The sequence below is a fragment of the Oryctolagus cuniculus genome, chromosome 3, assembly GCF_051225735.1.
Source record: "Oryctolagus cuniculus isolate XC-2025 breed Fujian yellow rabbit chromosome 3, ASM5122573v1, whole genome shotgun sequence".
Classification (NCBI taxonomy): Eukaryota; Metazoa; Chordata; class Mammalia; order Lagomorpha; family Leporidae; genus Oryctolagus; species Oryctolagus cuniculus.
Genome location: NC_142869.1, coordinates 181838720 through 181857652, shown reverse-complemented (window position 1 = coordinate 181857652; position 18933 = coordinate 181838720). Strand labels below are relative to the sequence as shown.

Below are 18933 nucleotides of genomic sequence, written 5' to 3'. Positions count from 1 at the left end.
CTTCCAGGCCAGCTCTCTGCTGTGGCCAGGGAGTGCAGTGGAGGATGGCCCAAGTGCTTGGGCCCTGCACCCCATGGGAGACCAGGAGAAGCACCTGGCTCCTGCCATCGGATCAGCGCGGTGCGCCGGCCGCGGCGGCCACCGGGAGGGCGAACCAACGGCAAAGGAAGACCTTTCTCTCTGTCTCTCTCTCTCACTGTCCACTCTGCCTGTCAAAAAAAAAAAAAAAAAAAAAAAAAAAAAAAACCCACAATGAGCAAACTACCAGCATGTTAAGGTCACTAAGCTCAATTTGTAGTATTTGACTGTCGCTTGGCCACGGAAAGTCAGACACGGCAGCTCTCAGCGGAAACGCGAAGGGACCACGACTGGACTGCAGGCCTCTGCGTGTTCTGCAACGTCGCGGGTTTCTCTAGGTGGCCAGCCCTCGGCCCTGGCTCATCCCGGCAGCATTAGGAGGCCGGGGCGGGGCTACGCTCGCATTCGCGTTCTCCGCCGCCTCCTGGCGTTGTGCTGGGAACGCTATCGCAATTGCATTAAACACTTGAAGTCGGCCGAACTCGCCACCGGGCGGCGTCGATCCAGCGCCCGGAACGCCCGAGTTCCGGAAACGCGTTTGCAGCGGTTGTGGCCGGCACCATTTCCACGGAGCACGCCTGTGACTTCCTGTTTCCTCTTTCGCGAGCAGAGCTTCCTGCGTGCACCGGAAGTAATCCTAGGGCTGGAGGCCGTCGGCTGGAGCGCCGGGTGAGGGCGGGCGGAAGCGAGGACGCGCGCCGTGTGCGGGGCCGGGTGCGGGGCCGCGTCCGTGTCTGGCTGTTCCCGCGCGGGCGGACGCGCGTGCGGGGTGTTCCCAGCCCACGTGCGTTGCTGGGTGGGAGCGCAGCCCTCGGGAGAGCGCGCGGGCACCGTGGTGGGGCGCCCGGGGTCCCCGCGGCGCCTTGCCCTGTGCTGACGGGAATGGACCGGACTTGAGTCTGATGACAGCAGCAGCCGTCGCGTCTCGCTGTGCACGGGCGACGGCCTCGGGGCTGGGGAGGCTCGGCAGTGAGTGGGTGGGGTCTCGTCTCTGCCCCGAGCTCGCGTGTTAGTGGGATTTGAGAAGCCCGCGGGTTGAGGTGGAACTGACCACTTTTTGGACGGGTTGGAGGAAAAGGAAGTTAAGTGGGCTCAGAGAGACTCGCAGGTGTGTATGTTAGTGGGGGGGGGCGCTGCCGGACGCGCGGGATGGCGCGCGGGTGCGGGGTGCGGGTGCGGGCGGGGATGACGCGCGGGTGCGGGGTGCAGGCGGGGATGGGGCACCGGGCAGGGATGGGGCTCCGGGCAGCGCGGGAGGGGGGGGGGGTGGAGCGCCGGGCAGCGCGGGGTGGGGGGGAGGGTTGGGGCACCAGGCAGGGATGGGGCACCCGGCAGGGGTGGCGCCCCGGGCGGCGCGGGGACAGGGGTGGAGCACTGGGCAGTGCGGGGTGGGGGGGATGGCGCCCCGGTCAGGGATGGCGCCCCGGGCAGGGATGGGGCACCCGGCAGGGGTGGCGGCGCGGGGAAAGGGGTGGAGCGCCGGGCAGCGCGCGGGGGGGGGGGGGGGGGCGGGGATGGCGCCCCAGGCAGTGCGGGGACAGGGGTGGAGCACCGGGCAGGGATGGCGCCCCGGGCGGCGCGGGGACAGGGGTGGAGCACCGGACAGTGCGGGGACAGGGGTGGAGCGCCGGGCAGCGCGGGGTGGGGGGGATGGCACCCCGGGCAGGGATGGCGCCCCGGGCAGGGATGGGGCACGGGCAGCGCGGGGGCGAGGATGGCGCGCGGTTGCGGGGTGCGGGCAGGGGTGGGGCACCGGGCAGGGGTGGCGTCCCGGGCAGGGATGGGGCACCGGGCAGCGCGGGGGCGGGGTGCGGGCAGGGGTGGAGCGCCGGGCAGCGCGGGGGCGGGGTGCGGGCAGGGATGGGGCACCGGGCAGCGTGGGGGCGGGGATGGCGCGCGGGGGCGGGGTGCGGGCGGGGATGGCACCCCGGGCGGGGCGGGGACAGGGGTGGAGCACCGGGCAGTGCGGGCAGGGATGGGGCACGGGCAGCGCGGGGGGGGGGGGGGATGGCGCCCCGGGCAGGGATGGGGCACGGGCAGGGGTGGCGTCCCGGGCGGCGCGGTTGCGGGGTGCGGGCAGGGATGGGGCACAGGCAGCGCGGGGTGCGGGCAGGGGTGGCGCCCCGGGCGGCGCGGCCCTTGCCCTTGCCGTGGGATGTAATGCGCGCTCTTCTTTCCCTTCAGGACCGGCAGAGGTAGACTGAGAAGAGCAGCCATGTTTCGGAGGCCTGCGTTACAGGTAGCCGCTGCCGTCGCCCGGCGCGGAGATGGTCCTTGTCAGCGCTGGGGGAGGCCCCGGGAGCTCACTGTCCCCTCCTGACGGGGCGCGGAGGGACTTGGCCGCAGGTGTTGCAGTCTGTCCGCGATATGGGGATCCGTGTGTAAGACGTGTGCTTGCGCCCGCGTCAGCGACCGGCGTCCTGTGAGGGCGGTGGGTCCCGCCCCGACCCGTCCTCCTTAGCGATGCGCCCTCATCTCCCTGGGCGAGGCGCTCGCTGTGTCCACTTCCCTCTCGGCACCGCCGGCCCCGTCAGCAGCCATGCGGCCAGCCTGTGCCGGCCTGTGCCGGCCACACTGCAGGCCCGTGGTCTCCCTCACAGCACCTCCTGACGAAGAACCCGCCTTCCGTGGAATTGTTGTCACCTTGTACCCACTTCTCACCCACTCTCGTGGGCTGAACGTGAAACACAGAAAGTCACTGTTGTCAGTAGTGGTGCAACTACGAAGTCCTTAGCTCCAAATAGGAGTTAACACTTCAATGTAAAAAGTATCGGGTTCAATAATGCTTGCCCTAGTTTTGTTTTTCTAATAGGCCTTGATTTTTATGTGCACAAAATAAGACTTTTCTATTTTATGAGACTTACAAACTTGGGCTTGTTAGAACAAATCAGTACGTTTCTGAAATTACGGCACAGGTACTGGTGACAGTTTGATTCTGTAGTATGCCATAACCTGCATCTTTTTTCTTTTTTCTTACCCATCCTTCACCCCTCATGTTGAATGACAGCATTGTACGGAGTCAGCAGTGCCCAGAACAGCTGTGTATTCCTGCCTCTGCGTAACCGTTTCTCTGGTGAAGTGGTTGGCTCTGAGTTCTGAGTGCAGATATGTGTCCTCGTATTGACAGTTCTGGAACGCAGTGTCCCTGAAGAGGCAGCAGAGGGCAGGGGGAAAACAGCTCGCAGTGTCAGGCAGCCAGGTTTCCAGTCATGGCTTCCTGCTGTTTCCTGCAAGCTCACGGGCAGGCTTTCCCTCTCTGAACTTCAGTGTCTTTAGCTTTAGAGTGGGTGATTTCATATCCCTTCTAGGTTTAGTCTGAGGATTAGTTGTTAACAGATACAGCACTTAGCAGCTGCTTAGTGATGATAGCTGATTAAGTGCTGTTATTATGAGGCCGTGACAGCCACATCTTTGTACTGAAAGGACCACATTTATTTATGGTAGACTATTATTCATTGATCCTTTGAAAGCACAGAATTCCCCATCAAATAATTATGGAACTCTACTGGGCTAAACTCAATACAGAGGCTCTTTAATTTTTTGCAATAGCCTTGTCTAGAGTATATGTTACTCAACACTTTTACTCATTTTGCTTTTTTTAAAGATTTATGTATGTATTTGAAAGGCAGAGAAAGATCTTCCCATCCACTGGTTCCCTCCCAAAATGGAAACAACAGCTGGGGCTGGGCCAGGCCAAAGCCACAAGCCAGGAGCTTCTAGGTCTCCCACAAGAGTTCAAGGGACCAAGCGCTTGGACCATCTCCCACTGCTTTTCTCAGGCACATTAGCAGAGAATTGGATTGGAAGTTAAGCTGCTGGGTCTTGAACCAGTGCCAGTATGGGGTGCCAGCCCTAGAGGTGGAGGCTTAACCTACATCACAGCCCTGGCCCTTCTTTTTTATTTATTTATTTTTTAAAATATTTATTTATTTGAAAGAGTGACAGAGAGAGGGAGAGACATCTGCTGGTTTACTTCCCAGATGGCCACAATGGCCAGGCCTGGGCCAGACCAAAGCCAGGATCCAAATTCCTTTCTAGTCTCCCATGTTGGGGGGCAAGGGCCCGAGTACTGGGACCATCATCTGCTGCTTTCCTGGGTTCATTGTTGGGTAGCTGGACTGGAAGTAGGGCAGCTAGGACTTTAATTGGAACTCAGATTTGGGATGTCGGCCTTGCAGGAAGTTGCTTAACCTGCTTTGCCTCAAGTCCAGCCAGTACTCATTTTTAGATGAAATGGGTTAATCATATTTGAGGTATCCCTAATTCCTTGTGAGCTCAAAAGGAGCAACCAGGGGAAGGGAGCCTCTTAGACTCTGCAGGTTTTACCCATAGGGACTCTGACTTTGGTATCTGTGTCGGAAAAGTTGTTTATGTAATGAATATAAGGAATGTGTTTTCCTTGGAATTTAGCCCATTTCTCATTCTCTGTCACGTATGACTGAGAGGGAGGCTTAAGCAGTGGCTTTGCATTTATTCTATATATTCTAACAGTTGTTTGATCGTTGTTCTTTATGTTAGTGAATGTGTTTAACATTGTTCTAATGATGGACTGAATGTGTACACACCTTAGGTAAATCTAAATTTCTTAATTTTTAAAGTCTCCTATAACTGAAATATAGTAGTAAGATATCAGCTGTTTATGTTTAGAATAAGATAGCAGCTTGTCTGTTCTACTGAATGTGTGTAGTCCTTGCTTCTTCCTGTGTCTTGGGCTAATGAAAACTGTATTTTTTAATCCTTGGCAGCAGTTCTTAAGCGCAGTGGTTTAAATGCACTGTCATATACTCTATTGTAAAGCTAGTACCATTTTGATTTTACCTTTTGTGTGCAAATATAAAAATGTCGTAATTGGAAGCGGAGCAAGAGAAAACTGTTCCTTTGTTCCTTGTTCCACAAAGGGAACAAGAGAAAATGGTAGATTATCTCTTGTGCTTGTTCCTTAATACTTCTTGTACCTTTGGGCCTCTGCAGTAGGCTACTTCTAAAGCGTTTTCCTGGTTGTCCAGGCACTGTGTGCTGGGAGAACTTGGGGAGGGTTTTGCTCCTCTGGAGCCCAGGGGAACTACCGACTGAATGCTGCATGAATAACAGAAGGGCTTCACTTGCGTTTGCCTTTGCTAAACAGTTAAAGCCATGATGATCATGTGTTCTCTTCTAGGTGCTTCGTCAGTTTGTAAGACATGAGTCGGAAATAGCTAGCAGTTTGGTTCTTGAAAGATGTAAGTATCTAATTTCCAAGTTTGAAATGTTACTTTTAGTAATGTGCTATGCTCTCAGGTGTGCTGGAGCAGAGGTGTTCTGGTTTAATCGTGTTAGACGTCGTGTCTTTGGCTTGTCTTGGCCTCGCTGCAGTAGGCTGCAGGTCCTAGTATAAATGAGGCCTTTCTCCTCATTAGCCAGACACTGCTCATTCTTCTCCTTGAACCATTTCTGATATTAGAATCTTTCCAGGTTATGTTATGTGAGGCTGAGATTGTGAAAAATATTGTTGCACAGAGATATTTCAATAGTCTTAAAAAGATTTTTGGAGCTCATATTTGTTGTTATAGTTTCACAGACATTGTTAAAAAAGATATTGTGAAAAATAATTTAAGATAGGGGCTGGCATTGTCGTGTAGCTGCCTGTGATGCCAGCATCCCACACAGGTGCTGGTTCTTGTCCTAGCTGCTCTACTTCCGATCCAGCTCCTTGGGATGGCCTGGGGAAGCAGTGGAAGATGGCCCAAGTGTTTGGCACCCTGCTACCCATGTGGGAGATCCACGTGGAACTCCTGGCTTCAGCCTGTTTCAGCCCTGGCTTTTGTGGTCATCTGAGGTATGAACCAGGAGATGGAAGATTTCTCTCTCCCCCATCTTCTCTGTAACTCTGACTTTCAAATAAATAAACCTTAGAAAATTTTAGATAACATAATAAGTTTGTTTTGTGGGGCTCCTTTCTTATGACTGTTTCCTCCTTTCTTGGTAACCCTCATTTTTCCTCCCAATCTCCATTTATTTACCCCATTTACTTATTTCTGATTTTATAGAATTTTTTCTGATTTTATAGAACTGGCTTTTGCTTAACACAGAGGTTAAAGTTGAAGTAGTGTTTGTAGCTATTCCTTTTCTGGATGTTTCTCTGAATCTCGGGTATGGATTTTTTTTCTTTATGATTTATTTGAAAGGCAGAGTGACAGAGAGAGGGAAAGACAAAGATCTTCCATCTGTTCCTTTACTCCCTGAATCACTAATGATCGGGGCTGGGCAAGCCGGATGGCAGGAGCCAGGAACTTCATCCTAGTCTCCCACGTGGGTGGCAGGGACGCAAGTACTTGCCACTTCCCAGGTACATTAACAGGAAGCTGGATTGGAAGTGGAGCAGCTGGGACTCGAACCATCACTCAAGGGATTCTGGTGTCACAGGCATCAGCTTAACCCACCACAGCACAACACCGGCCCCATCAAATGTGAATTTCTTAAATAGGCAATATGAGCTGCTGTAACAAAATGCCATAAACTGGGTGGCTTAAATAGCAGACGTTTGTTTCTCATAGTTCTAGAGGCTAAGACCAAGACGTGAGAGTCAGCGTTGGGCTCTTGGGCAGGGCTCTCTTCCTGATATCTTACTGTGTCTTCACATGGAGAAAAACCTGGCCTCCTCCTCTTGTTACAAGACACCAATTCCAACATAGGGCCCTCGGGACCTCATCCAAACTCAGCACCCCTGAAGGCCCCATGTCACATTAGAGCTTAGGGATTTTCAGGGGATAGCTAGTTCATAGCAGGTCCTCAGTCTCATTGTATCTTCACATTGCATTTCAGCTCTGAATCGTGTGCAGTTACTGGGGCGAGTGGGTCAGGACCCTGTCATGAGACAGGTGGAAGGAAAAAATCCAGTCACAATATTTTCCCTAGCAACAAATGAGATGTGGCGATCCGGGGATAATGAAACATACCAGATGGGTGAGTATAAACGGCTGGGGTCTTAATTTTATCAGCAGGGACTAGACATTGTTGCCAGTTATCTGAGTAAAGATAAACCACTTTTGGACAGGTCTGTCCTCTTAGAAATTACGATACTGGTTTTTGCTCGGCATGTCACCTGCTGCATTTGTGACCATGTCTCCTATTCTTGTGATTTAGGTGATGTTAGTCAAAAAACAACATGGCACAGGATATCAGTATTCCGGCCAGGCCTCAGAGATGTGGCGTATCAGTATGTGAAAAAGGGGTAAGTTGAAGGGAGTCCTTGCGATTGAACGATCGAAAGGACTGATACCAGTGTTCTCATAGCAAGGGCCGTGTGCCTACTCCTTTGTCCCTCAGCACTGCCAGTTATATTCAGAGGGACACTAAGTTTACAGTAACAAACGCGTGACCTGTTGCTGTGTGTGTGACTGATTCAAAGATGTATAAGACAAGGCAAGAAGTTGTAATTTAGTTTGAGTAACCTGTGTGCATATAGAAGTAGGTGAGGCACGAAGGAAGGCCGTGTGTGCTAAGTACCATTTGAGCAAGGAGAACACATGCGTCTCCGGAGTTCTGTGCCTCCTTGACCAGGAACTTGTCCTCCATGTCGCGCCCTTATCAGTGGATCTGGAATGTTTGAAACCTGCTACGCTGAGTTATGGTAAAATCCATAGTAGAGCTCGTTCGCTTTGGGAATATTTGGATGGCTCATGAGTAAAGGTGTCTTTTCCAGACTCCTAGAAGGGCAACAGTGTGTGTTTAACAGCACTTGCATTAATAGTTACACATTTAGAACTGTGATATTTTGTAGAAATAATCAAAGGCCGGTGCTGTGGTGTAGTGGGTTAAAGCCCCGGACTACAGCGTAGGTATCCCATGTGGGCGCCAGTTCCACTCCCGACTGCTCCATTTTCTTTTCTCTTTTTTTTAAAATATTTATTTATTTGAAAGAGTCACACACACACCCACACACACACACAAGGGGGGAGGTATTCCATCTGCTGGTTCAGTCCCCAATTGGCTGCAACGTCCGGAGCTGTGCTGATCTGGAGCCAGGAGCTTCTTCCGGGTCTCCCATGTGGGTGCAGGGTTCAAGGACTTGGGCCATCTTCTACTGCTTTCCCAGGGCATAGCAGAGAGCTGGATCAGAAGTGGAGCAGCTGGAACTGGCGACCATATGGGATGCCGGCACTGCAGGCGGTGGCTTAACTCGCTGCGCCACAGCACCTGCCCCCTGCTCCACTTTCAGTCCAACTCTCTGCTATGGCTTGGGAAAGCAGAAGATGCCCAAGTCCTTGGGCCCCTGAACCTGTGTGGGAGACCTAGGGGAAGCTCCTGGCTCCTGGATTCACATTGGCCCAGCTCCAGCCATTGCAGCCACTTGGGAAATGAACCAGCAGATGGAAGATCTTTCTCTCTCTGCCTCTACTCTCTGTAGCCTTGCCTTTCAAATAAATAAATAAATCTTTAAAAAAATCCAAACAGTTCATTAAATATAATTTCCACAATGACTAAAATTTCTATTTCTTTTCAATATCTCCATACGTTTTTTCAGATATATCCCGATTACCTTTTGCATATGAGTATGTTCGTATATGAGGGGGTCTTCATTTTTGGAAAATGCATATTATGAAAAACTAATGTATGTATTTCAGAAATGCACCAAAGTAAACATTTGAATTCCATTTTCCATGAACCTTTTTGAGATAGACTGGTATAATCTATTGATTGATCTGTATGTTTTCTTAGTACCTGATCATTTCATTAGTTTGTATTTTTTTAAAGATTTATAAAAATTTATTTCTTTGAAAGGCAGTTTCGAAGACAGAGGAGGAGAGAGTGAGATCTTACATCTGCTGGTTCACCCCTAGATGGCTACAATGACTAGGGGACCCCAGAACACCATCATGGTCTCCCACATGTGTGGCAGGGATACCACTGCTTTCTGGGAGCACATTAGCAGGGAGCTGGATCAGAAGTGGAGCAGCCAGGATTCAAACTGGCACTCATATGGGATGTCACTGTCCGGGGCAGCAGCTTAACCTGTTGCACCACAACACTGGCCCAGTTTGTCTTCTCTTGTCTCCCCTCCCTTCCCCTCCCTTCCCCTCCCTTCCCCTCCTTTCCCTTCCCCTCCCTTCCCCTCCTTTCCCTTCCCCTCCTTTCCCCTCCCCTCCCTTCCCCTCCCCTCCCCTCCCTTCCCCTCCTTTCCCTTCCCCTCCCTTCCCCTCCTTTCCCTTCCCCTCCCTTCCCCTCCTTTCCCTTCCCCTCCCTTCCCCTCCCCTCCCTTCCCCTCCCTTCCCCTCCCATCCCCGACAGGCAGAGTTAGACAGAGAGAAAGGTCTTCCTTCCGTTGGTTCACCCCCAAAATGGCCGCTGTGGCTGGCACATCGCGCTGATCAGAAGCCAGGAGCCAGGTGCTTCCTCCTGGTCTCCCATGCGGGTGCAGAGCCCAAACACTTGGGCCACAGCAGAGAGCTGGACTGGAAGAGGAGCAGCCGGGTCAGAACCGGTGCCCCGACCGGGACTAGAACCCGGGGTGCCGGCGCCGCAGGCGGAGGATTAGCCTAGTGAGCCGTGGCACCAGCCCAGTTTGTCTGTCTTTATTGTGCTCTACTGGTGGACTCTGCAAATTGATGCCATTGTGGCCATTTTCTACCCTTTGAAGTCGTAGTTAGAATTGTCATGTAGTTCAGCTTTCTAACTAGTCTGGAAATAGGCCTGGTAATTAGCTCTGAGCAATAAGCTGAAAACTTTAATTTATAATTTTAATTAAGTCACTTGAGAATAAGATCATGAACATCACTGTTTAGAAGGGAGTCAGTAAATGAATGAAATCAAATCTGTTAGGGATTCCAAAATTGAAGGTCAAGGAAACTGACACTTTGGAAATCATTCTTAGAGTTAAAATTTCTACTTTGTTGTCCTTCCAACTCTGTGGTCCTAAAGGTTACTTTTCTAAGTTTTAGCTTAAGATTTTGAACATCTTTTTAAACATATATAAATAAAACAACTGAGAGGTGGAAAAGTTGTCGTTTTTACCTAGATGTGCCAAGTTTCTTTATACATTCTGTTTCAGTACTTTTTTTTTTTTTTAAGATTTTATTTATTTGAGAGAGTTACACACAGAGAGAGGAGAGGCAGAGAGAGGAGAGGCAGAGAGAGAGAGAGAGGTCTTCCACCTGATGGTTCACTCCCCAGTTGGCCGCAACGGCTGGAGCTGTGCCGATCTGAAACCAGGAGCCAGGAGCTTCTTCCGGGTCCCCGATGTGGGTGCAGGGCCCAAGGACTTGGGCCATCTTCTACTGCTTTCCCAGGCCATAGCAGAGAGCTGGATTGGAAGCGGAGCAGCTGGCTGGAACTGGCGCCCACGTGGGATGCTGGTGCTTCAGGCCAGGGTGTTAACCTGCTGCACCACAGCGCTGGCCCCTTGTTTCAGTACTTCTAATTCTGAATTTTGAGAAATGGTAGCAAAAATGAGGTATGATTACAAATGTCCTTTGTAGTGTGTACTTCTTACTGCCCTGACCTGATTCTGTTCTGTCAAGCATATAGAATCTCCACACTGACAACAGTACATTTTCTTTATGTCAGGTCTCGAATTTACGTGGAAGGGAAGGTAGACTATGGTGAATACATGGATAAAAATAACGTGCGGCGACAAGCAACCACCATCATCGCTGGTAAGGCGCCTTCTGTTCTTCACTTCTTTCTCTTTCTTTTGAAGCTCGACTGTGTTGTGAGTAACTTTGAGCCTGTTGCCCTATGCTGTCAAGATTGTAAGGCAGCTCATCAGAATTATGACTCGGGTTTTTCTGTTTACGAAAAATTTGGACCTTAATGTGTTTTTGTAGAAAAGCGTCTTCATACTCAATTTTAGTGCATAAGTAGCTTCGGAGTAGAGTATGACATCAAATGTCTGTGTGAATCCCTGTTGTTGAAAATCAGAAAAACTTACAGTATCTTGTTGAATGACCTAAGCAGAGGGAGCAGTGTGTGCCAAGATAAGAGTTACGCTGATGTGAGTGGTATTAGAGATGGGTGAGCTCCCAGCATTTAGCTTCATCATTTGTCAGCTGGTGGCCAGTGTTGGTTCGTTTATGCCCCCAACCACTAGTCTTCCTCCTGTATTATTTTGAAATGAGTTCCAGATACTATGTCATTTCACTGGTAAATTCAGGTAGGTATCTCTGAAGGATGAGATACCTTTTTAAAAATATAACTATATGCTATTACCACATTTAATTTTATGAAATGATTCTTATATTTTTCCAAATATAAAAGTGTTTAAAGTTCCTTGATTACTTCATAAATAAGTGTTCCTACATTATTGCAAACATACAGTCATTACTGTTTTCTTTTTATTTCTCCTTTAGCCTTATACTCACCCTGCTACGTTGATAAATTATAATTTGTTGTAAATGATACACTTTCTTTCTGGTGAATTTCTTTGGAAGTTAATTGACCTTGAAGACTAATGTAGATCATTTCCTACCCTAGTGTATGTTCCGCTCTAAACCGAGTTCGCAGGCAAACTTTGGCTTGTTGGGATTGTTAGGGTCTTATGTACCAAGCCAAACAGAAGCATTTCAGATTTGCTACCAGTCTGATTTTTTTCTTGTCACAGTTTTCACTGGTGTGGCAAGTTAACTGTAGGTTTGTGACTGATAGTAAAGCTACATACATTTGAATGGAAAGAAACAGACTTTAACTTGGTTGATCTGTTTTACAGGATTTTTCTTTCCTAGGTATCATAGTGTAACTTTAAATAGGCACCAGTGGATGGCACTCTTGGCTTTATACATAGTGATGTAAATTTCAGTACTTAGTAACCATTCTGCACCAGAATACTGTTTTTGGAAGAGTACAGTCATGAACAAATAGAGATTATCTATTAACTACTTTGTAGTTCTACTTACCTCTTTGCTTGTCCTTAGGTAAATTTCTGGAACAATATTTTAATAGCAATATCTATTTTTTTGGGTAAAAATCCTTGTTCTGTAATATATATACCAAAATGTATATACCAAAAATGGGTATATAAAAGTTACTGTTTTATAACATAAAAAAGAAAGTTCTTCTATGTGAGTTTTTAAACTTACTTAAAACTGATAAATCTGCCTTTACAAATAGGGCCGTTTATGGGCCCTGTCCTTCCTCCATGGCGTCCGCGTGTGGAATGATTGTGCGAGGCCGTGCTGCCTGGTGTCAGGACATCGGCCTGGGCATTGCAGGCATCCACATTGCTGACAGTTCTGCGGGAGGCTGCCGTTGAGAAGACTTTAGCTGAACTGTTTCCAAGGACAACAAGAACGATCTCCTCTTCCCATAGTGTCTTAATTGTTGGACAAGCAGCCAAAACCAAGCTTGCAGCTCCATTTATGCCTACTGTATGCGGCTCTCATGAGGGAACAAAACTTGCGGAATACTTGAACATTCATCTAAATTAGTATTAGTATTAGTATTAATTAGTGATAGTATGATAGTAATTAGCATTAGTATGAGGGGAATTATTAAAGGAGGTCATGCAAGAGTTCTGGAAATAATACTTCTGCTTGCTTCTTTGCAGATAACATTATCTTTCTGAGTGACCAGACGAAAGAGAAGGCATAGAACGGATGATTCTTCTTTGGCCGTTGTTTGGTATAGTCTCATTTCCAAATCATGTATAGTCTTTATAGTCCCCAAGGACAAGAATTAAAACACTGTTTTGTATAAAATGAGTGATAATGTTTTTCCTGGCTGTCGTTCCCTGTCCCCTTTCTGTAGCATAAACCTAGGTAGCTCACATGTATCCGGCATTTGTAGTTGTCCTTTATGGGTGGTTTCTTTGTATGGGTATGTGAAATAGGGTACATGTGCATCTGTGGTGTCATGGCAGAGGGATACATGTCCTTAGGAAGTTCTCCTGACTCGTGCATGCTTGTAATGCAGTATTGATTCACCCACTCGGTGTTTATTGAGCGTCACTGTATGTCAGGCATTTTACCCTGTGGTTGTGATTATTGATTTTCTAATCTCTTTCCCTGTAGCATTGAAGGCAAGTACTGAACCTTCTCTGTGAACTTGTACCTTAACCGGTGCTTTCCTCAGAATAGCTGCCCAATAAATGTTGACAGATGAATGATCCCAATGGGATGTTAAGCTTTATCCCAAATTGAAGGGAGTAGCTGTACAGTGGTTAGTGTCTAACCTAAGTGGCCTCAGGCTAACCTACCTCTTCACTTCTTTTGTTTTTGGATAGTTTTATTAGTAGCATTTATGAGTCATAGTTTACCAGTAGTCACATTCAGAAATAAATCTCCTGATGTCTGGTTCCATTTTCCTCTTATCTTTCTAAGCTCTTCTTCTCTGTCCTTTGAAAGTCTTGTCCAGAGTGCTCTGAAGGTGAGGATGGGGTCCTTACTAACAGTAGCCTTTGACATTGCCTCCTTAAGATATTGCATTTTCTGTTTATTTTTCACATGATCTCTTGTTACACACACACAGGTCATTATGTATACACAGTTACTGTTTATGTTGCTTTGTTCAGATTGTAGAAGTCCCTTACTTTGCATAGGCCATCTGCTCCAGCTTGGCTGCTACTACTGTTTGCTCAGGCTATGTGTGCCATCCTCTGTGCCTGAGTGTGGTACTGACTGTGACTTAGGTCCTGTTGGACTTCACCATTTTCAGAATTCATGTGCTATATTGGCCCCTGACTTTTGTTTTCCTTAGCATTGTCTACATACCTGAGCACCTGTTTTGTGTTTACTGTGCACTTTGGTGAGGAAGGATGGAGTACCTCAACTTCTTCCTGTCCTTACTTCGGCCTAATAGAAGATTAATGCCTGTGCCTGTGTCAGCAGTCTTCAGCAGCTGGGACTACTGATGAGCATGTCAGCCTTGCTGAGTTCACACGCTGTAACTGTCTGGTGATGAAGTTCCCATTCCTATGCAAAATTTATGTCTTCCTTTAGCAAAGCAGCTTTTATACTTAAATGCTGCAAGAGGTATGCACATTAGCATTCCAGTGAAAATAGGGTGACAAAATCTGTGCTTTGGGAAAACCGCATGGTGAACAAAAGTGCTTGGTTCCTGACCCACACAGTTCTGAGTCCAGGAGACGTGGACAGAAAGAGTGTGTCCGGCTCCTTTCCAGACCCTCCCACTGGACGTTGCCTCTCAGCTCTGTGACCCTGAAGGGCCGGGAGGCTGCGACAGCCGACTTTCAGAGTCCGGTGGAGTCCCCAGCAGGTGTGTGATTTTTGACAAACCTAATGGCCCTAAACCAGCAGATCTGCTGGAGCATAAACTCTGGCCTCCCTACATAAGCAGCCCCACCTGCCTGAGCTCCCCGGCTGGTTTAGGCACAGAATAGACTTGTGGAACCCGATAATAGCAGTCCATTGTAGTGCTCTTCTAATCCAGCTTTTGGGTCTTGCATTTCCCTTTTTGATGTGGTGGTGTCAGGAATCACTCTGTAGAAAACTGCCACGTGGCTTTGATTTCTGGATCCTTTGTCACATGGAAAGATGAGTATGACACACAGAGAAGTGGGAGAAAAAGTATCAACTAGATGTGTGGTGTTACAGTATTTCTGAAAACAAATTATAATTAATGTAAATGTGTGCTTAGAAAAGTCTGGAGGAGAGGCTGTGCTCCTCTCTGAATGGGGGTATTATGTGTATTTTCCTTATTTCTTTACACTTTAGTTTTTTATGCAGCACTGAGCATGTATTACTTGTATAATAATTAAAAACCTTTTCATTTTGGAAAAAATACCTTTTCATTATTTCTGAACTAGGCTGGCTTTACTTATTGACTTTCAGCCAGCAGTGTTTGATGTAGTGGAAGTAAGCAAAAAAATCCTTCCTATCTTTTTCCCAGCCAACAGCATTTTAGCATTTAGCAGCTTGTGCTTGTATACTCCATTAATTTCTTAGTGCTTTAAAGACCTGCCTTTGTAAGGTCCACTGAGTGCTGCCAGTATAGTTCCCAGTCATTGATTTTTCAGACAGTTGCTGGAGGATTAGTCCCGAGACACCACTGTAGACATGCGTCTGTGTCTGTCTGGGGAAGTGTGTCTTTTGCAGGGATTATTGTCATTGGAAACTGGGCCACACTGGCCTGTACAGCTCGTAAAGGAGAATGTGTTGGCAGTTTCGCTCTGTGCCCAGTGGTGATCATTGCATTTCTTGAAGGTTAATTATGCTCTATTCAAATTACCCTTTTGTCCCCATCCAGCTCCACTGAGCACACCGACACTATTGGTCTTTGCAAATGTTTGTTGGTCAGTTGGATTAGACTGAAACTTTGGTAGGAAAATGAGGGCAGGATCTGGAATATATGCTCTCAATACTGGTGGGAGTAACAGCAAGAAAATTATTGCAGAAAAAGAAATAATCCCAGGTTAATGAATTATAGGAAAATCTCTTGAGAGGTGACTAATGGCTGACACTCCTTGTGTGCTTACTGTGTGTCAGGCACTAGGCTGAGTAATTTTAATTATTTCTATTAACTATTACCCTAAGAAGGAGGTCCTGTTATTGTCATTTTACAGGTGAGGTAAACCAAAGCTGAGAGATTATCTAACTTGTCAAAGTCGTGTGGCTTGTGAGATGCACACCTGGAGTTTGAATTCAGGTGTGAAGTTTGCATTTTGCTTTCTGCCCACTGCTTGCTTCCAGTTGCACTCATATTTCTCCCCGCCTTGTTTGTCCACTGTGATGTTAACCATGCAGAGTGCGTCAGAACCACGCCAGGACTTGGCTTGAACACATACTGGATACTTGGTAGGAGGAGAGTTGTGAGTGAGGAGAAATGTGTCCCTCGGGCACTGAGAGTTCGGGGAAGCAGGTGCAGCACTGAGGCCCCTCACTGCTGGTCTGCCTCTGCCCACCCAGCCCACAGTCCACTACACTCAGGGCAGCGCGTAGCTTCTCAGCTTGTTGCTAGCATGCAGCCAGCAGTAGTGAGACTTCCGTGTTCTTACTCTTCATCCATTGGCTCTTTGCCCCGTTCTGGGGGTGGGGTGTTTTACAGGCATCCCCTGTTCATATTCAGTTTCTCTGCCCCACCTGTCATTTGGGAAAAAAGTGATGTATAAAAATATGTCAGAGTTCAAGCTTTCAATTCAGACAGCCTGGATTTGAGTCCCTGCTGTTCCTTCACCAGCCCAGTGTCTCTGGTGGGTTATTTTTCTCTGCCCCAGCTTTTTCTGGTTTTGTTTCCCTCGAGTTCAGCATGGATGATGGTACCTACCTTACAGGCCTACTGTGAAAGCACAGTAAACAGTACTGTAACTTAGTTCACGCTTAGGAACAAGTACCCAATACATGTTGGCTGTTATTATTGTGGTAGTCGCTATTTTCCAAGATGCATCTTCAGTCACTGTGCCCATCTTACCAGACTTCATGGGGTATATCTGAGAGCATGCTCATCGTAGAATAGTTTATTGTATTTTACGGTTGGATTGAGGTCTGTGGATGCCTGAGTACTTCACATTGGTGGTGTTTTTAGTCTTCCATATATATGATTATCTGGGTGCCTTTTTGAAGTTCAAAGTCAGTGGGGTAGCTGCTGTGTTGTACGCCCATGCGGAACCTGCATTTGGGGATGTGGTGCTGAAGGATTTCGCCGTTCAGGACGACGGAGGTTGGGTGGGAGGCTAAGCAGAAGCCTCTTGGTGTGATGTGTGAGGATAGCACAGACGAGAGCGGCTAGTTTTCACCAGAGGGAGTACGTGAAGGAAGACCCAGAACCAAGTATGTGAAGCAGAGAGAGGATGTGAAAGATGAATCTGGGCCAGAGAGCTTGCAGAGGGTCTTGGCAGTGAGGAGCCACAGACGGGTGGAAAACAGGGCTGTCTCATCAGAACGGTGCCTTCTCTGTAGGAGAGCGAGAGTGACAGGTCGGGAGAGGGAAGGCCTAAAGACAGGGAGCTGCTGTGAAAGTCCTCGAAGGTCAACAGCATGGGGATGAGAGGGGCCGTGAGGGGCACTTGGTATTCAAGTTGATCCGTCAGATTTTGTTTTTATTTGTTTGAGAAGCAGAGAGAGATCTCTGTTGGTTCACTCCTCAAATGCCTGTAAAGACTGGAGCTAGAAGCTGGGAGTCCAGTCCAGGTGTTATGTGTGGGTGACAGGGACCCAGCTACTTGAACTGCAACCTGCTGTTTCCCAGGATCTGCAGGAAACGAATCCGGAGTGGAGCCTGGACTCAAACCCAGGCCTCTGGTATGGGCTGCAGGTATCCCAGGCAGTCCTAACTGCGGGGCCAAATGTCCTCAACATGGGTTAATTATAAACTTTCTGGCTGGTATTTGGCAGAATGCTGACCTTATTTGAAGTCAAAGAGAAGTTAAAAGAGGTGTTTTTTTTTTCTCCCTGCAAAATGCATACTAAACAGGTTTTGTGAGATAATTCTCAAATTTTGTTAGGATTCCAGCTTTCTGTTGTGGAAATCGTATTAGGGGACAGATTTCCAGTTGCCTGCCTGACTTAGGATGTCCCTGGGATTTGTTATGATCACAGAGGATTAGATGACAGACATGGACGCAATACTGGCAGTTCCTAGGAGGAGGGCGTGTCATGCAGGGCCATGTGGGGAGGCAGCAAGGTGGGTCGGGAAGCAGAAGGACAGGGGGAAGCAGAGGCCAGAGCGTGTGTTGGGATTTTCCCAGCAAGCTGAGCAAGTTTGGCATGCTCTGGGCGATGGGGTTGAGTCCTGGTGCTCAGTGCCAGCCTGGGGCTGACAGATTGCAAAAAGAGTGGCTAGGAGATGGACTCAGGGTTGGTGGGTTTGCATGTCAAAGGTGTGCTCTCAGACAGGTTGTTGACTAACCAGGAATTCACTAACATTGGGAGGGGCAGGCCTTTCCTTGGTCCCCAAGATGACAAAGCGTCACACACTATGAAAAATAAAAATGGAGGTCTGGGCCTGCTGTGTGGGGCTCGCTGGACACGGGGCCTCGCTCCTGCTCTGCGTCCTCTGGCTGCCAGCTTCTGCCACACGGCAGCCCCAGTGGCTGGGTGCAGGGGAGACCTGCCGGCACATGGAGGACGAGCTGTTCCGCGCCTGCTAGAGGTGGACAGGATGGTGAAGAAGAACGTGGCTGGAGCATTGGATTCGCTGGAGGAACTGAAAGTATTCCTGTGACCCTGGAATTAGAGTCCGTGAGAGTCCGAGTAGGAAGTTACATCTTCAGCACAGTCTGTCATCGAATCCTGGAAAAAGCTGTTCAATGAGCCATCAACAGAAAAAGACCTTGAAGAGAAGAAAAAAGACTGTAGCTACTCACAGGAGAGCCCTGAGGCAGGAGAGTGACTCCAGTGGCAGCCTGCGCAGCAGAAACGGTGGGAAATGCTCCAGACACCGGCGGGCACCAGGTGCTTCTGGTCCGTGCAGTGGAAGTTGGGGCGTGCTGGCCGGAGCGCTCCGAACAGGAGACGACATGTTGCTGTTGGAGCTGAGGAGAACAGTTGGGTCTGAAATTGAGGAAGCTGTAAACCCAGAAAGAGGAATACAGACAGGAAATTCAAAATAGAGTGCAAAATAGGATACCCAGTCTTTTTAAAGATGCAGGAAATCCAAATTTAAGGGAGAATGCATTGTGTGGTAATACTCCTCCTGACTTATTTGCTAGAATGGTGGCAGAGAAATTGGCTAGGGACGAGCTCAAGGAGATGCAGAAAACCTTGGCCAAAGAAGTCATCAGAGGACCTCAGGTGGCCGAGACAGGTGGGACCCAGACTGGCTTGTTCACATGTGGCAGATGTAACAAGAACTGCACCTGCACTCAGGTGCAAACCCATAGTACTGATGAACAGGTGACCAGATTTGTTGTCTGCAACGAATGTGAAAATCTATGGACATTATGTTAAGTTGGAAGAATTGGCAAAACATCTGGACCATTGAGAAAACGGA

General features: G+C 48.5%; 1 protein-coding gene and 1 pseudogene across 4 annotated transcripts; both read left to right on the top strand.

Moving 5' to 3' along the window:
- Window positions 1-333: 333 nt before the first annotated feature.
- On the top strand, window positions 334-12746 carry SSBP1 (single stranded DNA binding protein 1). Of its 3 annotated transcripts, none has more exons than XM_070069779.1 (7): window positions 334-747; window positions 2263-2317; window positions 5237-5297; window positions 6880-7020; window positions 7201-7288; window positions 10621-10709; window positions 12596-12746. In XM_070069779.1, the coding sequence occupies exons 2-7, from the start codon at window positions 2294-2296 to the stop codon at window positions 12637-12639; spliced, it is 447 nt and encodes a 148-aa protein (XP_069925880.1). In that variant the 5' UTR covers window positions 334-747; window positions 2263-2293; the 3' UTR covers window positions 12640-12746.
- A 1283-nt stretch (window positions 12747-14029) lies between these two features.
- On the top strand, window positions 14030-18933 carry LOC127487941 (transcription elongation factor A protein 1 pseudogene; annotated as a pseudogene). Its single transcript, XR_016231827.1, has one exon. The product of XR_016231827.1 is annotated as a transcription elongation factor A protein 1 pseudogene (transcript).

Excerpts from the sequence above, each read along its gene's own strand:
- SSBP1 (XM_070069779.1), top strand. The coding sequence starts at position 2,294 with ATGTTTCGGAGGCCTGCGTTACAG. Across the intron at positions 2,318-5,236 it reads TTCGGAGGCCTGCGTTACAG|GTGCTTCGTCAGTTTGTAAG; the intron begins GTAGCCGCTGCC and ends GTTCTCTTCTAG. Across the intron at positions 5,298-6,879 it reads CAGTTTGGTTCTTGAAAGAT|CTCTGAATCGTGTGCAGTTA; the intron begins GTAAGTATCTAA and ends ATTGCATTTCAG.